This window comes from Capra hircus, chromosome 7 (genome assembly GCF_001704415.2).
Source record: "Capra hircus breed San Clemente chromosome 7, ASM170441v1, whole genome shotgun sequence".
Classification (NCBI taxonomy): domain Eukaryota; kingdom Metazoa; phylum Chordata; class Mammalia; order Artiodactyla; family Bovidae; genus Capra; species Capra hircus.
Window position 1 is genome coordinate 61,160,206 of NC_030814.1, and position 20,474 is coordinate 61,180,679.

Here is a 20,474-nt window from a genome sequence, read left to right on the forward strand (position 1 = left end):
CTTGTATTTTAAAATGTGAAGTATATATGTGATTGTAAAAATGGTGCTTTAAACTTCTGACCTTCTTCAGAGGTCAGATGTGTGTGATGAGGTTAATTTCTATCCTTCTCAGCTATATCAACTGAGAAGGAAAATGTCATATTGAAGATGAAAGGACAAAAGAATGAAGAATGTTTTATTCATTTTCAGGTTATGCATTAATCACTGTGATTTTTGAAGTTCTGCATAGACATGTAGCAAAAGGGAATCACTTTGGAGCAGTGGACTCAGTCTTATTCTTCTCAGTAAATAATGATGGATACTCCACTGGATTTGGAGTCAGTACAAATGATAGTATTAATTTAGTTAATGCTCTGCAGCTTTCTAGACACATTAACCTTTTTATTATCTATTTTGGAGACCTGAGTATAAGTACTCACTCTACTGTCTATCTCTGAACTTTAATAATTAAGTGAAAAACAATGATAGCATCTATTTTACTAAATCAGTGTTGCAGAGACTCAAATGAAACAAGAAATCCTACGGTGGACTATTTTGTGGTGTAATGTGTCTCTTCAACTAGGTTTTTTTCTGAGGAAGGAACTCCTTATTACTTATTTATCTTGTCTAGGAGAGTGTAGCTCTTGGTAGACATTCAGTAAAAATCTGCTAACATTCATGGAACTTTTACCTGATAATTATCCCCACAAATGATTTTATTAGTGAAAAAGATAGTAGTCTTATATGAAAGATACTAATAGTAAATTCAAGGCCTTTTTAAGTCCTAAAGTCTCACTGATAAACACAGGTACTTATGGAGAAGAACTGTGGATATGAGTATTGTCCATTTTACCAAGGCACAGAAACTGAAAAACACATATAGTGTGCTTAATAACTGTTTGTTGAATAAATTGTGGTCTTATTTATTTTTCCACACACCTATTCTTCCTTGATCCCGTGAGGAATCTATTTATAGGGGTAGCTACTGCCCAGAAGACTAGTGATCCCATTAAGCTAAAGGGATTCCAGGAGACCAACTGAGAATTCACAGTTACTGGAGATAGCACTGACCTTGGTTTAAACACAATGCAGTGAAGTAATAGTTCCTATTTATTGAATTCTTACTATGTATTTCACACATTGTTTCAGGTCTGTTAGTCTCCAATGACTTTTAAGTATCAGTTTTTAGGTTTGTAAAAAATCAGTATTTTGGTTTGATGTTTGTGTTTGGGGGCTGGGGATGGTGGTGGATTGTGTTGTTTTAAACGTACAGCCTGCTTGGCAAATTCACATACTGATATATCTTTCCATTTGTACTTTTGTCCTTTATATGCAAGGACAGTTGTGTCGGTATTCTAAGACTGCTGCTGCTGCTAAGTCGCTTCAGTCGACTCTGTGTGACCCTGTAGACAGCAGCCCACCAGGCTTCCCCGTCCCTGGGATTCTCCAGGCAAGAACACTGGAGTGGGTTGCCATTTCCTTCTCTAATGTATGAAAGTGAAAAGTGAAAGTGAAGTCGCTCAGTCGTGTCTGACTCATAGTGACCCCGTGGACTGCAGCCTACCAGGGTCCTCCATCCATGGGATTTTCTAGGCAAGAGTACTGGAGTGGCTTGCCATTGCCTTCTCCAATTCTAAGACTAACCATGTAGAAATCTGTATCACAAAATGTTTTACCTATTTGTATTGAGATAGGACATTGAATTTTAATTTGGGAAAAGACTCCATTCTTCAGAAACTTTTGCCATTTCAGTGTTGTTGTTTTTTCCCAACAAGTCTCTGTAGCAAACCTTTAAATATGTATCTAAGACTTATTATTTCTTACTATTTCTACAACTTACATGACTTACTGTTTCAGCCTTGGTGAAATGCATGATGGAGAAATGATTCATCCATGCAAGGTAAAGTGATTCATCCATGCAAGCTTGCTGAGGGCAGGAGCTTTGTCATGTTCACTGTTCTCTATATAGAGCCAAGAATGTTTGTTGGATGCGTGAATGTTAGGTCTGTCTGCCCTTACCATTGTGGTTGTAGCTCAGAGGAATTTTCACTGATGGTGCAGCACTCCTCCTTTGGAACCTGGATCTCATGTTCATTGTGACTGGCTGTTTCAGGAATAGTTGGCATAAGGTTTATTGGAGTATTGTCTGGATTTTTATCCTTTGTGTGGTTGTCCCTGCTCCAGGGAAAGGAGACCAGTTTTGGAGGGAATTTTCTTGTGGGTGACTTTCGAGAACCCTCTGATTTCTCCACTTTTCCTTCTGAAAAATAGAATTAGTCACCAAAGTTCAGATAGAAACAGTGAGAGTCTTCCTCTTGGCTCAGGGCTGAATTTAAGCAGGGTGATCCTGAGGAGTAATTACCTGGAGAAACAAAGAGTCTTGCTGTGGAGACTGCAGTCCCAGCCTCATTTTCTGCAATGCACTTGAAGTCTCCAGAATCTTCAGGAAATGCTTCTGTGATAATTAAGGTGCACACTTCCTCTGGAAAGGGGAGAGATTCATCTTGAGCAGAGTATTTAGGTGCCCCAAATTAACAGTGTGGGAGGATATTAGAGAGAGTAGGTATTGGGAATAAATAGTGTATTCCTGAGATTAAAAAAATAATCCCTCTGATTAGATTTTTGTCTTTGAGTGGGCTCATGAAGATAAATCCTAAAAATGCACCCGAAAGTAACCCCAGTGTGGTCCCTAACACCTACTTCTTAGACACATTTGTTTTCTCTACTAGACTATCAGCTTCTTAAAAGCAAGGATTACACTTTACCTCTTGAATTTTAGATTTCTGTAGCCTTAGTGCTTAGCATAGAGGTCCTATAAGGACGATTTTCTGAACTGACCTAAACGTTGTTATTGCTGTGGTAACTAGACTTGATGGTAGGATAGTGATGGCCACTGTGTGGTGGCCATCACATGTACTTCTTGGACAGCCAGCAATTTAGATGTTTGATGTCAGGACACCTTCTTTCTGCCTCTGTGTGTTGCTCACGAGGCAAACATGGAATAAGAGGACATCAAATGGAATTAGAGGAAGAATTCATGCCCTGTGAGGTCAGGGATTCCTCAGTGCCATGAACGGAACCTGGCCATTGCCTGTATCTAGTAAATGTTGAATGAATGAATAAACGAGCAAATATACTGATAAATCCCAGTTTTCTTGCTTCTTCCATTGTAGAGGAGTTGGCATAAGGTAGCCTCAAAACTGTTTCTGAAGGCAAAAGTGGTTTAGGAGACAAAGTCTTCTGATGCTTATTTGGTTTAATTATTTATTATCAAGATGTTGAAAAATTGTGCTTACCAGGAATGGATGATAAACAAGCTTCTGAAAGAAAAAACAAGAGAATAGAGAATTTAAATGATGGCAGTTTAGTTGAGAGAAGGTGCCATGTGTATACAAGAAATAACTTGAAACAAGTACAACATTGACTGAAATCTTACATCACAGACTGTAAATTCTGTAGAAACTCAGAAAAGATATGGAATGAATACTTGGCAGGGTGCTAAAGCTAGAAAAACCATATTTCAGTCCTGTTCTACAACTAGCTTGCTCTGTGACTTTGTGAAAATTACTTCTCTGGGCCTTAGTTATTCATCTCTAATGTGAGCTAGGAACAGCTATATCTCTTCTCTGAATGTAAACTGTTGCTGAAACACTAATCCTGAGGTGGCCTTTTTCTTCCAAGAAAATCCTTTTCTTTTACTCTCTCTAATTAAAGTTGTACATTATAAAAATACTGTAGTATTACTGCAGAAAAATACACAAAAGATTAATAATAGTTTTCTCTGGGTGGTAAGAATGTAACTTTACATTTCTTCTAGATTTTATATATTTTTTATATTTATTGTAATAAATTTTATTACTTTCAAAAGTGCAATAAATGTGACTTTTAAAAGAAATACCATGTGGCATAATAGAGATGTTTCTTTCTAAATGTGATGTGCAAATGTGCAGTTGTTTTAAATTCATATTTAAGTGAGTATATTTTCTTCACATAGTGCAAGAAATTTCTTGGGCTTGAACCTTGACTATAGCGCTTACTAGCCTTGTGACCTTCAGCAAGATGTTTAGCATTTCTAATTTCAGTTTTCTTGCTTATAAAATGGAGATGATAACACATACTTCAAAATATTGCTGTGAGGATTAAATTAGAAATTCTTTATAAACAGCATTTAGCATGTCAGACATGACTGAAGTGACTTAGCATGTACACACAGGAAACTTAAACTGTAAAGTTTCAGAAAGCTGTGCATCAGTTTTCATTTGTGTTACTCTTTAAAAAGTATGTTTATTCTCGCATTTATTTTCTTGTTTGTATGCCAAAAGCTCATTGGGAAGATAATTTAGATTAATCTGTGAAAACAGACTAGTCTTTTTACAACTATTAAAATTATTACTTCATCAGAACAACACAGCTGTCTTTTCTTTTTTGGTTGTTTATGTTGAGGAATTATTTGTATTTAAGTAATTGTTTAGCAGTAGTGATCTCTGAACCTGTAACAAATCAGTGATTAAACGTTAAAACATGAATTAGATTTCAAGGTAAATTGGAATTAAAAGTAAATTATAAAGCTTATCACTGTACTTTTTCTCAGAATTCGGAAGTCATCTGAGTCGGCTATCTGCTCTTTCTCTCTGTACCAGTGAACTTGAACTGCGGCTGTGGCCTGGACTCGGCATTCAAACACGACAAACTGACCTCTGGTTGTAGAGATATCTTGAAGATCCTGAAGAACAAACACAGAATTCACAGAATGGAAGAAACTGTTTCACCATATGCAGTGATTTGGGGTGTCAGTTGCAGTAAGTGTGCGTGCTTTTCATCATAATTATTGACAACTGATTATACCTTAATCAAAATAAGGAGCTTGCCGGGCATCTTTTGTGCTTTATAGTCAGCTGTAAGGTTTTATCTCAGTTTCGTGGAGTTGTGTTTAATGAGAAAGCTTTTACTCTTTTTCCCAAGAACCGCTTTTCAAAATAGAAAACCAGTTAGTTCAGAAGTCTTCACTTTTTTGTGTTATTTTTTAATTTAGTATCTATGAAATCGCAGATTTATGGGAAGTATTATAATTTGTTAATGATTCTGAATCATGACTTAGAGGAACCAGGCCAAAATCACAACTTTTCCACTAGGGGGTTGAAGCTCATCATAGGAACTTGGAAGACTTTGTGGAACTCTTTTGTGGAACTCCTGTTCTTTGTCTGTGAAATAGGGGTAGCAAAATGCTCAGCATACTTGAGGCTTTGAGGCTCATTTCAGAGACATAATCTGAAAACTTTCTTTAAAGAATGAAGAGTTATATTGATATATAAAAGTATTAACAACAGCTAGTACAGTCTCACAATTCATACATGAACAAGTGACATTTGTGGTAAATTTACCCCTTAAATTCTAATCTCCCTCCTCTCCTATTCTCAGCTCCAGGGTCCTCTGGAATCTGGAATCACATTTCAGATTATAACTTGGCCCTCAGACCAAAGAGAAAGGACCTGAGGTCCTTCTGCCTGGTGAGATGTAGGTAAGACATAATGATCACCAGCCCAGGCCTTGAGCCTGATGTCCAGGGCTGCATGTTATAAGGAAGGAATGTAGCAGGAGAGAAGACTTGTGCCTGACAGCATCTACTGAAAGTGGGCTTCCAGAATTGATAGCAATGTTCCTTACTCATAATGACACTGTTTTCTGTGTCTCCCATCCTGTATCTGGGTAAGTTCCAGCTGTACTTCTCATACCTTAGGCCAGCAGGGGCAATAGTTCCAGTTCTGTTAGATTTGAAAACTGGGAGACAGAGAGCCTGCAGAAGATAGCAACCTTAGCTTGGTTTGACTTAGTTGATTGAATCCTGCTGTTTCCAGTGAATGATAGAGGAGGCATCTAAATCCTGATCTCTGACTGTGACCCAAGCCAGAAATAGATATGGTTTTGCTTGTTGACTTCTTCAGAGGGCATCTTGTGGCCAGTTAATGTGATGAATTGAACCTTGAGGTCAGGCAGAGCATTGTCTGCTTGGAGAGAACCGTCTAGGTATTGCCTTCCAGCGCTGGAGGATTGACACAGAGCAAAAGTCTAAAGAGCATAGGATGAACCATGAATTGCCCTGTGACCCTGAACAATAATTTCATGTTTTCTGGGACTCAGTTTTCTCATATATAAAGAATTATAATCCCTGAGGTCCTTTCTAGTTTTCTCTTTTCTTCTTCCTACACCTTTGATAAACCCTACAATTTGTCTATAAAATCCAAATTCCATTATGCACTGTGCATAGATTACCTTGGTGAACACAGGGGCTACAACACAAGTGGATCCCAACAGGCTGCTGCAGGGACTCTGCATCTGGTTAAGAAACAGAAGAGACGCTGTCATCCACATTGTCAAGGCTCTGAAACCTTAGTTGAATGGTGGCCATGGGCTAGCTGTGACCACCCACACTATAAATTTACTTTATGAAAGGGGTGATATTCCTAAATTAAATGTCAGTTTGGATATCTACTCCAATGCCACCTCTTTTTCCTCTCTCCTCCAGCATTCCGTTAGTTGAGATGATGAAATACAACACTAGGTGATTACATTTGAGAAATGAGTATTGGTGGTTATTTAGAGACTATATACTAAAGGTTTAAATAACTTCTAAATTTTACTGACTAGATTTTTTCCTTCCTCCTTACAGTTGTTCTTGTATCTTTTAGGTTTTTGAAAAACATCTGTCTCTCCTTTTTTAATTACAAGGGAATTCATTCCTTGGATAGTTGGAATATTCTGTTATGGGACTGAGCTCCTGGAAACCAACTGTCCCTTATGGTCTGGCACACAGACAAATGGCCAACCCACAGGACTACCATGGAGTTATTTCTGAGACCCATAGATTTCTTTCTTGTTCCTTCTGAGGTCATGCAGCTGGAAGCTTTTCCTGTGTATACTTTTCAAGAAAATTGCATTGATTCCTTCTTCTCTGGGCCTGTGTCTCTGTTACTGAAACCCCTCAGAAAGCTTTTAAAGTTGAACCTACCCTCTGGGGGTCAATACACAGTGGTTGAACTAAGGTAGAATAACTTGATCTGATGTTAGAGGTTTCATTAACAGGAGAACTGATAGTCAGAGATACTCTAGTGGTTTTCTTCTTTATCCTGTAGGGGAAACAAAACCAAACACAATTCAGTTAAAGAAAGATTAGAGGTGGCTTTGATACAAATGCCTCACTGAATACGAGTATATACTGAATATATGAAAATTTTACCTTTAATTCTTACTTTTCTTTTGGTTTGCATAATAATTCAAGTGTTTTCTCTTTGAGCAAGTATTAGTAGATTATGACTCCTCATCATTTTGGTTTAGATTTCCTTTGTCCTTTCCTCCAGCCCATAATCAGTGGCTCTTACTGAACACTTAAATTGCAGAAGAAAAAACTTCCAAAGCAAATAATCAAATTGTACTTTGGAAAGTTGATAAATTGATTGGTATATATTTAAAAAAGTAGAATTCCCCCTATAGTCATACATGACAAATGCGCATTCACATTTTGTACTTACTCTGACATTTCTGTCACATATGCCAAGCATAATCCCAGAGAAAAAATGTTTTCTTACTTTTCTGGGTACTTACCTATAAGAAAGGAAAAAAAGAAATTCTATCTAAATCTGATGGGAATTTAATGAAATGTAGTTCAAGTATATTATATTCATACTAGGACCAGAAAATTAATTACAAATTGCAGATCAATCTAAAACATCTGAATTCTTGACTAAGGATGGAACTATTTTAATATTTGCAGTGTAAAAATTCCAGATGTTTACCTTTATGAAGTTATGATGCTTGTACCCAGAAGAACTGCTGACTTATTTCCCAAAAATGCCATTTCAGAGGGCATATATTAGTATCTCTGAATTTGCATTTTGGTTTGAGGTCCTCAGCATATTTGTTATGATAAGAAATCCATTGAACCTAATTATACTTAAAAGCTTTCACACAGCAAAGAAAATGATTGGTGAAACAAAAAGACAACCTACTAAATGGGAGAAAATGTTTGCAAATGATATGACCGATAGGGTTAATATTCAAAATATATAAGAAGCTCATACAGCTCATCAATAAAACAACTTGATTAAAAAATTAGCAGAAGATCTGAATAGATATTTTTCCAAAGAGGAAACCCAGATGGCCAACAGATACATGAAAAGATGCTCAATATTGCTAATCATGAGGGCAATGCAAATCAAAACCACAATGAGATATCATTTCATACCTGTCAGGATCGCTATCATCAAAAGAACCCAAGTAACAAATGTTGGCAAGGATGTGAAGCAAAGGGAATCTTTATACCTTGTTGGCAAGGTATACTATGGAAAATAGTATGGAGATTCCTCAAAAAACTAAAAATACAACTACTATATGACTCAGGAATATCCACTGCTGGATAGGTATTTGGAAAAAACAGAAACACTAATTTGGAAAGATACATGCACCCCAGTGTTCACAGCAGCATTATTTACAGTTGCCAAGATATGTAAGCAATCAAAGTGTCCATCAGTGGATGAATGGATAATGATATATATACACGGAATGAAAGTGAATGTGAAAGTGAAGTTGCTCAGTCGTGTCCGACTCTTTGCGACCCCACGGACTGACTATAGTCTACCAGGCTCCTCTGTCCATGGGATTTTCCAGGCAAGAATACTGCCTGGAGTGGGTTACCATTTCCTGGAATAGTCAGCTATAAAAAGGAATGAAATTTTGCCATTTGCAACAACATGGATGGACTCGAAGGGTATTGTGCTAAGTGAAATAAGTTCAGACAGAGAAAGACAAATACTGTATGGTATCACTTATATGTGGAATTTAAAAGCTACAGAAAACTAGTGAATATTACAAAAAGGAAGCAGACTCATAGAGACCAAACTAGTGATTGCCAGTGAAGAGAGGGAAGGGGGGAGGGGCAATATAATAATAGGGAATTAAGAGATACAAACTATTATGTATAAAATAAGTTATAAGAATATATAGTACAATGCAAAGAATATAGTCAATGTTTACAGTAACAATTAATGGAGTATGCTGCTGCTGCTAAGTCGCTTCAGTCCTGTCTGACTCTGTGCGACCCCATAGACGGCAGCCCACCAGGCTCCCCCATCCCTGGGATTCTCCAAGCAAGAATTCTGGAGTGGGTTGCCATTTCCTTCTCCAATGCATGAAAGTGAAAAGCGAAAGTGAAGTCGCTCAGTTGTGTCCGACTCTTAGCGACCTCATGGACTGCAGCCTACCAGGCTCTTCCGTCCATGGGATTTTCCAGGCAAGAGTACTGGAGTGGGGTGCCATTGCCGTCTCCTTAATGGAGTATAAGCTTTAAAAATTGTGAGTCACTATATTGTACACCTGTAGTAGTTTAGTCGCTAAGTCGTATCCAGCTCTTGTGACCCCATAGACTGTAGCCTTCTAGGCTCCTCTGTCCATGGGATTCTCCAGGCAAGAATACTGGAGTGGGTTGCCATGTAACTTATATAATATTCTACATCACTTGTAACTCAACTGAAAGCAAAACCCTTTGAAACACATTGCTGTGTTTACTATAAGGAAGGGATGTAAATGATCATATTATTTCTGTGAAGATTTAGTAGAGAAATACATCTCAGTTCTTAGAATCAGGAATAATGGGCTTCTCCTGTGCAGCTGGTTTAGTTTTCCCTTATAGATATTGTGGATCTTAATATTGGTTATATTTCCCTCTGTATTAGCTACCTGAAAGTCTAATTCTCACTTCATGAAAGCCAGTAATTCAACAGTGACTAGAGTCAGAATCTTCTAAATCTCTAACCTGATGCTTTTCTTTTTTTCATTTTATCTGTGTTGATTATTTACCCACATCAGCATAGATTGCATGACCCCACAAGAACCTTTATTTCTTGATAGAAGAGGTACATTGGAAGATGTAGACTAGCTTGAATAACAAAATATTGTAATTTCCAGAAAGCCATTGGTTTATGGAAATGGGGTGAAATTGTAATTATTCCACAAATCCAGGCTATATAGTCACTTTACACTACAATTCTTTAATGGACATAAAATAGTTCCCACTTACAAAGTCTTTAGCAGAAGTATTTGATATCATCATTGGGCTAGATTTATCTAATCTCCTTTTAAAAATCATTATTCATTTATTTACTTTTGGCCATGCTGAGTCTTTGTTGCTGTGCTGGCTTTTCTCTAGTTGCGGAGAGCAGGGGCTACCCTCTGGTTGAGGTGTGTGGGCTTATCATTGTGGTAGCTTCTCTTGTTGGGCTCTAGAGTGTGTGGGCTTCAAAAGTTGTGGCTTAGTAATTGTGGCTCCCAGGCTCAAGAACACAGGCTCAATAGTTGAGGCACACAAACTTAGTTTCTCTCTGACATGCGGGATCTTCCCAGACCAGGTATTGAACCCATGTCTCCTGCATTGGCAGGCAGATTCTTTACCACTGAGCTACCAGTGAAGCCTGTAATATCCTTCTGATCTCACCATATAATAATGTAATAGTTGGTGTCTTTTTTAAGTCTTAAAACCCCCTTTATCATCTTAAAGTTTTATAATCATTTTAGAGTTAATTTACTTAAAAATTTGGATGATATAAAAGATTTACTCTTTCATGTTTTATTTCCTATGGTGGATAATGGCTTCAGAGTATGCATTTTATTATTATTTAAAAATTACATATATATTATGTCTATTCCTTTCTATTTATATATAATAAATTCCTTTCTATTTATTTATATTATAAATTTGTAAAATCAAAATAAACCTGCAAACTGGAACTACTTTTTAACTGAGTTAGTTAGTTGTTTTTTAATTTTCAAAGAACAGATAGAATTTTTCTTTGGTTATTCAGAAGATAGCTTTAACTATGAGTGTATAAGGGCTGAAGGGGTTACAAACACACACAGATTACCTTTATGCCCAAAACTGGGCACAAAAAGAGTCTATACTTATAGACTCTCTAAATAGGGTAGAATCAAACAGTGTTAGCTGTATTTGTTTGATTTGGATAATTTTTCTAATGAATGAAAGCGTCACAAACACTCAAACTTTTGAATTAGCCAAGACCCCAGGAGCAATACAAAGGAGTTTAGAGTTAGCTGGCACAATAAAAGTATATGAAAAGCTCAATACTGCAAAAGATACATGGTAATAATAATATAGGTGCTGTCTTAGTAATTTATTTAACTTATATGCAGAGTAAATCATATAAAATCTCAGGCTGGATGAATCACAAGCTGGAATCAAGATTGCCAGGAGAAATGACATCAACCTCAGATATGTAGATGATACTATGCTAATGGCAGAAGAGGAAGTAAAGAGCCTCTTGATGAGGGTAAAAGAGGAGAGTGGAAAAGCTGGCTTGAAACTCAGAATTCAAAAAACTAAGATCATGACATCCAGTCCCATAACTTCATGGCAAATAGAAGGAGAAAAGTGGAAGCCGTGACAGATTTTATTTTCTTGGGCTCTAGAATTGCTGTGGACTGTGACTGCAGCCATGAAATTAAAAGATGCTTGCTACTTGGAAAGAAAGCTGTGACAAACCTAGACAATGTATGAAAAAACAGAGACATCATTTTGCTGACAAAGGTCCATATAATCAAAGCTATGGTTTTTCTATCCATAGTCATGTACGAATGTGGGAGGTAGAACATAAAGAAGGCTGAGAGCTGAAGAATTGATGCTTTTGAATTGTGGTGCTGGGGAAGACTTTTGTCTTAGACTGCAAGATAATTAAACCAGTCAATCCTAAGGGAAATTAACCTTGAATATTCACTGGAAGGACTGTTGCTAAAGCTCCAGTACTTTGGTTGCCTGATGCAAAGAGCCAACTCATTGGAAAAGACCCTGATGCTGGGAAAGATTGAAAGCAAAAGAAGCGGGTGGCAGAGGTTGAGATGGTTAGATAGCGTCACTAACTCACTGGGCATGAATTTGTGCAAACTCTGGGAGATAGTGGAGGACAGAGGAGCCTGCTGTGCTACAGTCCATGGTGTTGCAAAGAGTTAGGCATGACTTAGCAACTGAACAACAGCAACAACATCTTAGTAATACCACAAGACATCAAAAACACTAATGTCAGAAGACATTTAATAATGCCAGTGACACCACAAGACAGCGTGTAATCACCCCACAGGCTGCTAGTATTAAGTGCTATGACTTCAAAGGAGACAGGAGCTTGACTGGTATAATCAAGAACTCCATATTGTAAAATTCAGACTGAAATTGAAGAAAGTAGGGAAAACCACTGGACCATTCAGGTATGACTTAAATCAAATCCCTTATGATTATACAGTGAAAGTGAGAAGTAGATTCAAGGGACTAGATCCGATAGACAGAGTGCCTGATGAACTATGGGCGGAGGTATGTGACATTGTACAGGTGGCAGGGATCACGACCATCCCCAAGAAAAAGAAATGCAAAAAAGCAAAATGGTTGTCTGAATAGGCCTTACGAATAGCTGTGAAAAGATGAGAAGCTAAAGGCAAAGGAGAAAAAGAAAGATATACCTATTTGAATGCGAGTTCCAAAGAATAGCAGGAGATAAGAAGGCCTTTCTCAGTGATCAATGCAAAGAAATAGAGGAAAGCAATAGAATGGGAAAGACTAGAGATTTCTTCAAGAAAATTAAAGATACAAAGGGAACATTACAAGCAAAGAAGGGCTCAATAAAGAACAGAAATGGTATGGATCTAACAGAAGCAGAAGATGTTAAGAAGAGGTGGCAAGAATACACAGAAGAACTATACAAAAACGATCTTCATGATCCAGATAATCACAATTGTGTGATCACTCACCTAAAGCCAGACATGCTGGCATGTGAAGTCAAGTGGACCTTAGGAAGCATCACTACAAGCAAAGCTAGTGGAGGTGATGAAATTCCAGTAGAGCTGTTTCAAATCTTAAAAGATGATGCTGTGAAAGTACTGCACTCAATATACCAGCAAATTTGGAAAAGTCAGCAGTGGCCACAGGACTGGAAAAGGTCAGTTTTCATCCCAATTCCAAAGAAAGGCAATGCCAAAGAATGCTCAAACTACTGCACACTTGCACTCACCTCACATGCTAGTAAAGTAATGCTCAAAATTCTCCAAGTTAGGCTTCAGCAGTACATGAACCATGAACTTCCAGATGTTCAAGCTGGATTTAGAAAAGTCAGAGGAACAAGAGATCAAATTTCCAACATCTGTTGGATCATCGAAAAAGCAAGAGAGTTCTAGTAAAACATCTACTTCTGCTTTCTTGACTATGCCAAAGCCTTTGACTGTGTGGATCTCAACAAACTGGAAAATTCTTCTAGAGATGGGAATACCAGACTACCTGACCTGCCTCTTGAATAATCTGTATGCAGGTCAGGAAGCAACAGTTAGAACTGGACATGGAACAACAGACTGGTTCCAAATCAGGAAAGGAGTACATCAAGGCCGTATATTGTCACCCTGCTTTTTAAACTTATATGCAGAGTACATCATGAGAAACTCTGGGTGGGAAGAAGCACAAGCAGGAATCAAGATTGCTGGAATAAATATCAATAACCTCAGATATGCAGATAACACCACCCTTATGGCAGAAAGTGAAGAGGAACTAAAAAGCCTCTTGATGAAAGTGAAAGAGGAGAGAGAAAAAGTTGGCTTAAAGCTCAACATTCAGAAAACTAAGATCATGGCATCTGGTCCCATCACTTCATGGCAAATAGATGGGGAAACAGTGAGAGACTTTATTTTTCTGGGCTCCAAAATCACTGCAGATGGTGACTGCAGCCATGAAATTAAAAAATGCATGCTCCTTGGAAGAAAAGTTAACAACCAACCTAGACAGCATATTAAAAAGCAGAGACATTACTTTGCCAACTAAGGTTCATCTAGTCAGTGCTATGGTTTTTCCAGTAGTCATGTATGGATGTGAGTTGGACTACAGGGAAAGCTGAGTGCCGAAGAATTGATGCTTTTGGACTGTGGTGCTGGAGAAGACTCTTGGGAGTTCCTTGGACAGCGCAGAGATCCAACCAGTCCATCCTAAAGGAAATCAGTCCTGAATATTCATTGGAAGGACTGATGCTGAAGCTGAAACTCCAATACTTTGGCCACCTGATGCGAAGAAATGACTCATTTGAAAAGACTCTGATGCTGGGAAAGATTGAGGGCAGGAGGAGAAGGGGACGACAGAGGATGAGATGGTTGGATGGCATCACTGACTCAATGGACATGAGTATGAGTAAACTCCGAGAGTTGGTGATGGACAGGGAGACTTGGTGTGCTGCAGTCCATGGGGTTGCAAAGAGTCGGACGTGACTAAGTAACTGAACTGAACTGTTGTGCCAATACTGTCCTTTTCTCTTTATCTCCTGTGTTGGAAATCCATTCAGTGATATGGAATGCTGTAGGATCACATTGCCTGTATTTACCATTTATTAGGTATATTAGGTTTACCTCTATTACCTCTATAAGGCTCAGTTTCCCAATCTGTAAATCAGGCACAAAAATAGTGTTTATTTCTAGGGTTGTTTTGAGGAAAAATGAGATAGCCTACAAAAGCACTTAACTCATATTTGTGCCACAGATCGATCAATCAATAAATGTTAGATGCTATTTTTATTGTGATCAGTCAGTTCAGTTCAGTCGCTCAGTTGAGTCCTACTCTTTGCAACCCCATGAACCGCAGCACGCCAAGCCTCCCTGTCCATCACCAACTCCCAGAGTCCACCCAAACCCATGTCCATTGAGTCGATGATGCCATCCAACTGTCTCATCCTCTGTTGTCCCCTTCTCTTCCTGCCCTCAATCTTTCCCAGCATCAGGGTTTCTTCCAATGAGTCAGCTCTTTGCATCAGGTGGCCAAAGTATTGAAGTTTCAGCTTCAACATCAGTTCTTCCAATGAACACCCAGGACTGATCTCCTTCAGGATGGACTGGTTGGATCTCCTTGCAGTCCAAAGGACTCCCAAGAGTCTTCTCCAACACCACAGTTCAAGAGCATCAGTTCTTCTGTGCTCAGCTTTCTTTATAGTCCAACTCTCACATCCATATATGACCACTGGAAAAACCATAGCCTTGACTAGATGGACCTTTGTTGGCAAAGGAATGTCTCTGCTTTTTAATATGCTGTCTAGCTTGGTCATAACGTTCCTTCCAAGGAGTAAGCGTCTTTTAATTTCATGGCTGCAATCACCATCTGGAGTGATTTTGGAGCCCAGAAAAATAAAGTCAGCCATGGTTTCCACTGTTTTCCCCATCTATCTGCCATGAAGTGATAGGACCGGATGCCATGACCTTAATTTTCTGAATGTTGAGCTTTAAGCCAACTTTTTCTCTCTTTAGTTCTTCACTTTCTGCCATAAGGGTGGTATCATCTGCATATCTGAGGTTATTGATGTTTCTCCTAGCATTCTTGATTCTAGCTTCTGCTTCCTCCAGTCCAGCGTTTCTCATGATATACTCTGCATATAAGTTAAAAAAGCAGGGTGACAATATATAGCCTTGACATACTCCTTTTCCTATTTGGAACCAGTCTGTTGTTTCATGTCCAGTTCTAACTGTTGCTTCCTGACCTGTATACAGGTTTCTCAAGAGGCAGGTCAGGTGGTCTGGTATTTCCATCTCTTTCAGAATTTTCCACAGTTTATTGTGATCCACACAGTCAAAGGCTTTGGCATAGTCAAGAAAGCAGAAATAGATGTTTTTCTGGAACTCTCTTGCTTTTTCCATGATCCAGCGGATGTTGGCAATTTGATCTCTGGTTCCTCTGCCTTTTTTAAAATCAGCTTGAACATCTGGAAGTTCATGGTTCACATATTGCCTGGCTTGGAGAATTTTGAGCATTACTTTACTAGCATGTGAGATGAGTGCTGTTGTGTGGTAGTTTGAGCATTCTTTGGCATTGCCTTTCTTTGGGATTGGAATGAAAACTGACCTTTTCCAGTCCTGTGGCCACTGCTGACTTTTCCATATTTGCTGGCATATTGAGTGCTGCACTTTCACAGCGTCATCATTCAGGATTTGAAATAGCTCAACTGGAATTGCATCACCTCCACTAGCTTTGCTTGTAGTGATGCTTCCTAAGGCCCACTTGACTTCACATTCCAGGATGTCTGGCTCTAGGTGAGTGATCACATCATCGTGATTATCTGGATCATGAAGATCTTTTTTGTATATTTCTTCTGTGTATTCTTGCCACCTCTTCTTAATATCTTCTACTTCCGTTAGGTCCCTACCATTCCTGTCCTTTATCGAGCCCATCTTTGCATGAAATGTTCCCTTGGTATCTCTAATTTTCTTGAAGAGATCTGTAGTCTCTCTCATTCTATTGTTTTCCTCTATTTCTTTGCATTGATCGCTGAAGAAGGCTTTCTTATCTCTTCTCGCTATTCTTTGGAACGCTGCATTCAAATGGATATATCTTTCCTTTTCTCCTTTGCTTTTTGCTTCCCGTCTTTTCATAGCTATTTGTAAGGCTTCCTCATTTCTTTTTTACATTTCTTTTTCTTGGGGATGGTCGTGATTCCTGTCTCCTGTACACTGTCATAAACTTCCATCCATAGTTCATCAGGCACTCTGTCTATCAGATCTAGTCCCTTAAGTCTATTTTTTCACTTCCACTGTATAGTCATAAAGGATTTGATTTAGGTCATACCTGAATGGTTTAGTGGTTTTCTCCACTTTCTTGAATTTAAGTCTGAATTTGGCAATAAGGAGTTCATGATCCGAGGTACAGTCAGCTCCTGGTCTTATTTTTCCTGACCGTATAGAGCTTCTCCATCTTTGGCTGCAAAGAATATAATCAATCTGATTTCGGTGTTGACCATCTGGTGATGTCCATGTGTTGGACATCATCATTATTGTGATGGTGATTGCTATATGTAGATCCAGGGAGAGTTCCACCTTTCCTCAGAGGGTTCAAATCTAGTTGTCTTTGATTTTTCTTCTCTTGTGAACTTACAGTCCTTATATTAATAGTGCACTTCTGATTTTTTTTGGCCATGCCATGTGATGGCATCTCAGTTCCCAACCAGGGATTAAACTGGGGCAACAGCAGTGAAAACCTAGAATCCTAGCCAGTAGGCCACAAGGGAACTCCTATAATACACTTTTGTTTCCAATTGTTTACTGTTGTGTACTTCATCTTACATCAGGTTCCTTACGATCAGGCATCTTTCTGTGTGTCTCCCATCCCCAAAGTATCTAGTGCAGTGTTGAAGACATTATAGGCATGGAGCTGATTGATTTTATAGATTATTGCATGAGCAGATGCTGTTAACAGTTGTCCTAGGAGGTGTGTGTTAGTTTGTGTTATTTCCCTCAATACCACTCCACAAATAAAAGCAGTTGATATAGAAAGATTCCTCCTCTTCCAGAAAAGGGAAACCTCTGTACTATTGGTGGGAATATAAATTGGTATAGCCACTATGGAGAGCAGTATGGAGATTCCTTAGTAAACTAAAGATAGAGCTACCATATCCAACAATCCGACTGCTGGGCATGTATCCAGAGAAAACCATACTTTGAAAGGATACATGCACCCCTGTGTTCATAGCAGCACCATTCACAATAGCTAGGACATGGAAGCGACCTAAATGTCCATTGATGTAGGAATAGATAAATATGTGGTACATACACACAATAGAATATTACTCAGTCATAAAACAGAATGAACTAATGCCATTTGTGAGACATAGATGGGCCCTAGAGATTTTCATATTGAGTGAAGTAAGTCAGAGAAAGACAGATATCATATAATGTCACTTATTGTGGAATCTAAGAATGTGGTACAAATGAACCTATTACATAACAGTATTGAGTCACAGATTTTGATAAACCTTACGGTTACCAAGGAGAAGGGGGGAGGAAGGAATACATTGGGAGGCTGGGATTGACATATATGTACTATTATGTATAAAATAGATAACTAATAAGAACTTATTGTGTAGCACATGGAATTCTACTAAATACTCTGCAATGACCTATATGGAAATAGAATCTAAAAAGAGTGGGTATGTGTTTGCATATAACTGACTCACTTTGCTGTACAGCAGAAACTAGTACAACATTGTAGATCAACTATATTCCAGTTTAAAAAAAAAAGGAATATAGCCATCTTAGGTGAAGTTAACCAATCATAGAATTGCAGACTAAGACATGGGAAATCTTGTCTAACATCTTCAGAGAACAAAACTCTAAGGGTCATAGAGGTTATGTATTTGCTGAAGGTCATGCAATCTGTTGGTGGAAGAGTCAGGATTACAATCCAAATTTCATGTTTTCTAATGCAATCCATATAGGCCTGTAGCAAATGAACTCTGTATCACCAGATAAATGTAAAACTGTGGATATTAGTCTGAGTAGTTGAGATGGTAGTGATTTAAAAAAATTTTTTTTTATCAGAATAGAGCATTTTTGTGGTTCGGAATTCACTGGGTAATGGAAACCATCTTTTTAATTTGTGTGTTAGCTTCTCAAAGGTCTGTTTTGTTTCCTCTTGTATCCCTAGTGCCTACAATAGTGCCGAGCACATAGGAGATACTCAATAAATATTTGTTGAATGAATACTTTTGTTAGCAATCTTGGCTGAGATGTCAGTTGAGAATGTTTGTGACTTCTGGAGATTCTAACCTTTAAGTATCAGACCCTGGAAAGAAACCCTGGAAACAGCAGGGAAACTCTGGCTATGGCAGGAAGATAAAAATGAAATGCTTCCCCTCATGGGAAGAGAAGAATTAACAGAAAGTGTAAGAAACATTTGGAATTTCTTGGAAGAAACATACCTTATAAATAAAAGGTCATTTGGTCCAAGAGGCTAGAATTTCATTCAAGCCTCTTGGCATATTTCGAAGGAGAAGCTAGAAAACATCAGCAAAGTAGTTTTGGTGGTGAGTGAAATTCAAGTTTTTGCCCACCTTCAAATTGTCCTATGCTCACTGGCTAATGAGAAAAAAAGAGGAAATCCAATTCTTATAAAGGGAAGCCCCTCCACCCTACTCAACATGTCAGATGCTTCTTGTTCTAAGCATGAACAATGACACTTCATGCACAAGGCACTAGACAGCCTGTGCTGTCTTTTCATCAGTGACATGAAGAGGCCAGGCAGTATTTCCCATCTTCTATCCATGATCTTCCAGCTGATAAAAGGAGACAGTGATAACTAATAGAGCCATGAGATGTCCTGAATCTTACTTTGGGATATGCTGCTGGTTAGTGTGAATTAAACCATTTGTGTCTGAAGATGATATAGAAATGGATAAAAATATAGAGACACCAGATAGTGTGGGAGAGAGAGCGCTAGTTCAGGATTGAGGAAATCTGGATTTTGGCTCTGGATTGATTAGCTACACGCCTTGGACAAAACTCTTTGGTGTGTGCATGTGCATGTGCATGTGCCCTTAGTTGTGTCCGCCTCTTTCGATCCCATGGACTGTAGCCCACCAGGCTCCTCTGTCCATGGGATTTTCCAGGCAAGGATACTGGAGTGGGTTGCCATTTCTTACGCCAAGACCCTTTGGAGTCTTGGTTATCACATATCTAATATGAAGTGAGAAGGTTTCTTCTAGGTCTGTTTGCATTTTCAAAATATTTTAAAAATTTGATCACAGCAGGATCCTCTATGACCCACCTCCCAGAATAATGGAAATAAAAGCAAAAATAAACAAATGGGACATAATTAACCATAAAAGCTTTTGCACAATAAAGGAAACTATAAGCAAGGTGGAACAAGGCAGCCTTCAGAATGGGAGAAAATAATAGCAAACAAAGCAACTGACAAAGACTTAATCTCCGATATATACAAGCAGGTCATGCAGCTCAATTCCAGAAAAACAAACAACCCAATCAAAAAGTGGGCCAAAGAACTAAGAAGACATTTCTCCAAAGAAGACATACAGATGGCTAACAAACACATGAAAAGATGCTCAACATCACTCATTATCAGAGAAATGCAAATCAAAACCACAGCGAGGTACCATCTCATGCAGGTCAGAATGGCTGCTATCAAAAAGTCTACAAACAATAAATGCTGGAGAGAGTGTGGAGAAAAGGGAACTCTCTTACACTGTTGGTGGGAATGCAAACTAGTACAGCCACTGTGGAAAACAGTGTGGAGATTCCTTAAAAACTGGAAATAGAACTGCCATACGACCCAGCAATCCCACTGCTGGGCATACATACCAAGGAAACCAGAGCTGAAAGAGACACATGTACCCCAGTGTTCATTGCAGCACTGTTTATAATAGCCAGGACATGGAAGCAACCTAGATGTCCATCGGCAGACGAATGGATAAGAAAGCTGTGGTACTTATACACAATGGAATATTACTCAGCTATTAAAAAAATGCATTTGAATCAGTTGTAATGAGGTGGATAAAACTGGAGCCTGTTATACAGAGTGAAGTAAGTCAGAAAGGAAAACACCAATACAGTATATTAACGCATATATATGGAATTTAGAAAGGTGATAATGATGAGAGACACAGATGTAAAGAACAGTTTTTTGGACTGTGTGGGAGAAG

At 38.5% G+C, this 20,474-nt stretch overlaps 1 protein-coding gene across 2 annotated transcripts in view; it reads right to left on the bottom strand.

Annotated features, from left to right (window-relative positions):
- The window catches only part of LOC106502333 (palladin), a 41,807-nt gene continuing 23,315 nt past the window's right edge, over window positions 1,983-20,474 (bottom strand). The window contains exons 1-7 of one of the 2 annotated variants that reach the window (XM_018050342.1): window positions 7,506-7,579; window positions 6,986-7,103; window positions 6,250-6,312; window positions 4,561-4,702; window positions 3,276-3,299; window positions 2,342-2,461; window positions 1,983-2,239 (exon numbers count right to left, since the gene is read on the bottom strand). In XM_018050342.1, coding sequence (XP_017905831.1) covers window positions 1,995-2,239; window positions 2,342-2,461; window positions 3,276-3,299; window positions 4,561-4,702; window positions 6,250-6,312; window positions 6,986-7,103; window positions 7,506-7,513 — 720 coding nt within the window. In that variant the 5' untranslated portion in view covers window positions 7,514-7,579 and the 3' untranslated portion in view covers window positions 1,983-1,994. Of the gene's footprint in view, window positions 2,240-2,341; window positions 2,462-3,275; window positions 3,300-4,560; window positions 4,703-6,249; window positions 6,313-6,985; window positions 7,104-7,505; window positions 7,580-20,474 lie in introns of those variants that run through there. The other variant, XM_018050343.1, reaches the window with a different exon arrangement.